Below are 5,896 nucleotides of genomic sequence, written 5' to 3'. Positions count from 1 at the left end.
TTTTTTTTTTTTTTCTCTTTTTCCTGGTCAGAACTTTATTAGTAAAATAGTAACTTAGATGACCATATATGCTATTTTTGATATATTTCAGGTAGCCTGACAAAACTCAGCTCCCTCACCTTTCTAACCCCAATGTTTGCTTCGATATTTGGGTAAGATCATCAAATCAATAGAAAAGGGATTGTAGACAACACCTACTAGTAATTATTGATAAGTTCTTTTCATCTGATATTGATTCTCCATTTCCATTAACTAAACTGCAGGTTTCTATATCTTGGTGAGACCTTCTCACCCTTGCAACTGGGTGGAGCCATGATTACTATTGTTGCAATATACTTGGTTAACTACAGAACTATTGTTAAATGAAGAATATAATCAATAATGTACAAAGAAGGGGAACGACAGAAATTCGGATTACTAGCCATTCGTTACAACTTTTAATATACGAAGAAAGCACATCAGATTGACAGATTATTGTAATGATATTCTTGGAGCATATATCTTTTAGAACCTTTTGTGCGTCGTATTTCACTGCCATATTGACATTGCACAGTTATTGTACCATTTAATAGTTTCAGCTACGCTCTACTCCAGGAGAAGCACTTGGGTCGTGGTAATTATTTGTACAGTGAGATGATGTTGTCCAGGTTATCTGTACAAAACTATGGTGAGTTGATGGAAATTATGGTGGTCAGGTGTGTTGAGAGACATAACTTGTGTTTCTTAATCACTCACTACACAGAAGATTCATTATAGTTCAAGGATACTGATGAACAGAACTTATGGGTTTAATTTATCAAACGAAGAAATCACAGGAGAAAAACGAAGTTCAATTTTGAAAGAGATGTGACTTCAAATAAAAGAAGAAAACAGTTGCAAGTATGCAACTGCAAACACAATGGAGAGTTCTTGAAATTGATGAACAACCTATCAATAAATTTACGTGGATGCAGCAGCTGCAACAACTGGCATTATGGGAAGACCTTTACTAGCGGCTGCAAGCTTGCCGCGTCCGATCCCACAACTACTCTGCGTGTTCTGTCCATCTGTCTTTCTCCGGCTCAGTCTCCTCCTGGCTGCTTCATCCATATCAAAATTTTGATCATCCTCTCTGGTGCTGGACCTCGAAGTCCAGCAATCAGTGGAGTCAGCTGAATTGGGTTCCCATGAAGAAGACAAGCCCCATTGGGGTTGTTGAGAACCACTCACAAAGCTGTTGCTACCAGATGATTCTTGGTCCTCCATATCTGTCCCTCCCCTTCTCACTGTCACATACTTGTGGAAGCTTGGCGCCACTAAATCATCTCCAACAAGTACCTCAGACTCCACAAAAGGAATATCTTTCCTTGGAACAGGATTAGCATCCAGCGAACAGTTGTAGTAGCATGAACTTTTGTTTATTTGATCTATTGAGGGGCTCTTCCTGTCCGCGGAGAAGTTTGTAGTAGAGTTGAGGTCAGCAACAGCTTCTAGGATGGAGCAAGCCTTTGTCACACACTGCGGGAGTGATACTACAGCGGCATTGGAGCTCTGCTGGTGGAAATTCTGTATGTCTTCAAGCAATAGCCTAGTATATGATGGCGGAGGATTGGAAAGGGTTTGGGGATTGATGTCTAGGTCTCTGGATCGCCTAGAGGACCTGCTTCTTGTCAATGTCTGATGTTTTAGGCAATCAACCCCTGAGGCTCCTGCTGGTTCCACAACTTTGTTGTCCATTGCACTACTTGCGGTGCTGCTTCTGTAGTTAATCCCTTGAGTAATAATTTTGTTACAGGTAATCTCGACGTTTGGTTTCTGCAATAAGAGATAGCTCTGTTCAAAGTAACTGACAAATAAAGTTGACATGATGGCATTCCTTCCTTTTTTTGAAGTCTAATGCAGTCCTGTCAATTCAAGTAATAACATGGAAGAAAACTACTATCTTCGTCAAGGCAAGAAAAAGTAGTTCAAACTCACTTCCAACTGCACAGAAACATAATACACAATATTTTCCAAAGGGAGTAGCAATGTTGCTCGGTTGCTCCTTACTAGCCAACAAGTAGAAAGATGAATGAATAGAGCCACCTAATAGGAAAAATAGCAAACTAGTAATAGAGGAAATGACAATACCAGCTGATTCAGAACATTGCAAGAACTCTTGTTGTTGGTGTTGTTGATATGCGCTTGCGGATATGCAAGGGAATTGGGATCGAGTTCACTCAATGGATTCCTTCTGTAGGGAGATTGCTCTGCTTTTCTTGAAGAGCTGCGGCTAAGTGAAGGCTGCAGACTGTCATTGGATGCTTTAGCATTTGCTCCTCCTCTTGCAGGGGACTGAGAACGGGGTGATGCGGCAGTCCTTGAACCCACCGTTACATTTACTGCATCACCAGCATTTCTCTTCACTGAAATCCGCTTGATGGAACCAGTGGTCGCTGATTCCCCATTGCTGTTCTTGTCCATCACGGTGGCAGGAACTGAAACCATCTTCATCTTTCCGGGCCTACTAGTGCCATTAGTGTCAGGATTAACATTAGCAGTTGCAGTAGCTGTAGTGTTAGCATTACAATTGGGGTTGTTTTGCTCCATTGATAAGCGTCTTCCAGGGGATCTACTTGTTCGTCTCTCTCGGCTGCTGGATCGCTGCTGCTGGCTTCTTTCTCTGCTGGGGGTCCTCCTCCTCCCTTGAGAAGGAGAATGCCTTGGGGATTGGCGGTGGCGTTGCCGGTGGTGGTGGGTTTTCTCATCGGAAAGATCATCATTATTCTTGGCATCCTCAGAAGTTGCAGCGACTTGATAGTCATTCTCACAGTTGTCGAAATCATAGCTCCTCTTCGATCCAGAGTACTTTTTGCCGCGGTCACAAGAAGCGGAGGAAGAAGAAGCAGCCTTCCCAGAAGAGCTGCGGCTTAGCCTTCCACACTGTATAAGTATGGCATCCACTTCTTCTTTATTGCAGCTGGATGTCCTGACACGGACTCCCGTGCCCGTAGATGCCTCTGCAGCCTTCTTGTCATCCATGAAGACTTGGTTACAACTATCGGTGGTAGGGGCAGTAGCAATAGGAGCAGAGGCTGCAACCCCATCAGCTTTTTGTTGCCTGTCTCTATCATCGTGGCTCTTGCGGTGCTTGATGATGAATATCTCCTTTTTGACTTTGCTTTCTTCTCCGATTTGTTCTTGTTTTGCTGGCACGGACGACACTGACGGCTTTACTTTGGAATCAGCCACCGCTAGCGCTGCTGGTGCTGGTGCTGAAGAAATGGCCACATAATCAGCAACTGCAGGAGGAGAGGAGCCCTTCTTCTTGCTGAAACAAGAACCCATGTAGCTGCTGGGTTACAGAGAACAGACTGAGCGAGTCGGCTGGTTTGAGAAATGTGAATGACAAAGAAAGAGGGGATTTCGAATTGTAATATAGATTAGGCGATCGAAGACATGGTGGCCCTTTACCCGAGAGACATTTTCAAACTGGGCAATTGAGGATTCATTTAAGAGGGCGTCGAGAATTTGAATTTTGGATACATGAGTGGGGCTGACATCTCTGTTAAATATAGCCGTTAACTGAAACTTTCCCAACCCGAGCAGTGACCCACCACCACTTCAACAACTTTTACCGCAAATAAAAGATTATATTGGTAACATTTAGCCACTGTTTTGAAACTCCGGATCTTTGCTATAATTTTTTATTTAGCTACGGTTCAAATCTCTACAACAGCTTTTCTCTTTTTTCAAGTCTGAATCTCTACAACGGCTATGTTCTTTGTTATATCTGTTCTAATTAGTATCCCAAAGGGCATAATAACATGTAACATTTTCTTTTCTCAAACATATAACATGGGGAGACGTGTTTATGTAAGAGCAAATGCACCTATGTATCATTGTATCACATGTCAATTGGTGATTTTGTACCAAGAACACAACGCATGCATGGTGATGCACCAATGTAAATGGGCTCCACGTTGTAGCATCGACTTTCTTGCCAATCTTTGTTCGACCATACTAATTGAGGTTATGACAAAATGGCTATTCTTTTTTTGATCACATGTTACAACTTCGTGAGTCAAACTCATAACCTCTCACTTACTAAGGAGAGATTATATGGTTAAACCAAATGGTACTTGGCTATTATTGTGTTGTGAAAATAATCAACTGTATATTAAAATAGTTTCATATTTGGTAAAAATTACTTACAAGAATGTTGTCAAGACGTAAAATGTTATTGACAGCAGCTTTTAAAAACAAATGAGGTGAGTGACTTAATTTACAAACAAAACAAAACTGATTTTGTTAAATTTACCCAACATTATAGTTCGAATAAAAGGTAATATTCTTTAATAAACGAAGCAATCTCAAACGGGGCCTTAATGGGTCTTAGGAAGGTTGTGGGTCTACTGCAATTGATTTACATCTCTTCAACAATCTAGTAGATAGAATAAGAGCATCTACGATCGTATAATTAAAAATTTTGTCAAATTTGAATTTTGACATATCATGTGGAATCGTCAAAATTTACAAATTTTTAATCCAACCGAAATGTCAAATTCAAATATTATTATTATATTATATTTTTTCATTCACAATTCATGTAAAATTAAGTTTTCTTCAACCCATAAACATAATCCATATTTCCGTCGAGGGTCACGATATCGGGCTGGGTTGCGTGTCTCTTATAATGCGGATCGTATATCCATTCTCGCTAAGTACCTGTCAAAACAACCAAATACTAGAGAAGACCAGGTTTGTCGACCTATAACACTCCGACGATTAAGTCAAATGGGTAATGACGGGAGCAAAGCGGAATAGCTGTAGTTTTAGGACTTACCTTGTTTGGAAGGTTATGTATGTTTATATAGGCTTGGAGTTAAGAGGTGTTTCCCTTTGTATTTTGATGTGAGACTTCTTCCCACCTATTTGATGAGCGTTGCTCCTCTTTGCCCAAGTTTCCCTTTGAATTGCCAGCGATGTTTGGCCTCCAGGCACCTGTGAGTGGTACTGGTTGCCCATGGTGGTGGTCTGACGATCATGGTGACTCATGAGTTGTCCAGTATAGAGCTTTTTTTAGGGGCAACCTAGTAAACAATTCCATCAATTCTCCGGTAAAGAATCTCGTCTGGTTGAGGACATTGTTTTTTCATGGTACCGGATAACTCATCATGAGCTTGTCGATACTGGGGTTACCTAGTCCCCAAGTCTCCTAAGTCCCTTCGCAAGCAAGGTTCTTAATTATGTGCTCGATACAACAATGATTTGATGCTGTGATTGAATAACAATGATGACATGTGGGCTTGTGTCGTTGAAAAGGTGGCTGGTATGCGTGCCTTGAATTTGGGAGGAGTTATCGAGGCGTTTAACTTGATTTATTTAATGTCTTTGGTGTAGTGGGACACGTGGTTGCATCGTAGCCATAGGCGAGGTGTGGGTTGATGGCTAGGGTTTACTTAAGGAAACCCTATAAAAGTCGCCTCTAGCTTCGTCTCGTCCGCCTACTTTTATTTGGAAAAACTTGAAGTTTCAGAGAGAGAGAGAGAGAGAAAAAGCGAGCTTTGGAGGTGGAGAGTCTTGTCAATTGCAGTGTTTTTGTGGAGATCGCCGCCAGCTCTATCGTCATCTTCACCGCTGATAGGAGCACAAAGTGTGACGTTCTTAATATGTTTATACCCTTTATTTACCCTTTGTTAACTCCTATTTAGTTGTTTTAGCTTTATATTTATGTTTAGTGTAGAATAATTGCTTAATTTAGAAATATGTAGTTTTTAGTATTAGAATACATAGTATTTTCGGATTTGAATAATTTGGTGTTGAAATTGTGCTAAGTGTTGGAAACCCTTGTTTACTCAGGATTCCTGTCTTGATCAAGATTCCATCTTTCCTCGAAGCCTAGTCCATGAAGGAGAGGTCCAAACCAAGTCCAATA

General features: G+C 41.0%; 2 protein-coding genes across 2 annotated transcripts in view; one reads left to right on the top strand and one right to left on the bottom strand.

The window, feature by feature from the left end:
- LOC101307795 (uncharacterized transporter sll0355-like) overlaps window positions 1-408 on the top strand; it is a 5,382-nt gene extending 4,974 nt beyond the window's left edge. The window contains exons 5-6 of the mRNA XM_004300432.1: window positions 92-152; window positions 264-408. Of these exons, the coding sequence (XP_004300480.1) occupies window positions 92-152; window positions 264-366 (164 nt within the window). The 3' untranslated portion in view covers window positions 367-408. The remainder of the gene's footprint in view (window positions 1-91; window positions 153-263) is intronic.
- Window positions 409-939: 531 nt separating this feature from the next.
- Window positions 940-3,306, bottom strand: LOC101307599. The gene is made up of 2 exons (XM_004301763.1): window positions 2,110-3,306; window positions 940-1,794 (listed from the first exon to the last, which is right to left on the bottom strand). Exons 1-2 carry the CDS (start codon window positions 3,304-3,306, stop codon window positions 940-942), a joined length of 2,052 nt encoding a protein of 683 aa, XP_004301811.1.
- Window positions 3,307-5,896: the final 2,590 nt, after the last annotated feature.

The sequence above is a fragment of the Fragaria vesca genome, linkage group LG5, assembly GCF_000184155.1.
Source record: "Fragaria vesca subsp. vesca linkage group LG5, FraVesHawaii_1.0, whole genome shotgun sequence".
In the NCBI taxonomy this organism is placed as follows: domain Eukaryota; kingdom Viridiplantae; phylum Streptophyta; class Magnoliopsida; order Rosales; family Rosaceae; genus Fragaria; species Fragaria vesca.
This window is presented reverse-complemented; position numbering and strand designations above follow the sequence as displayed.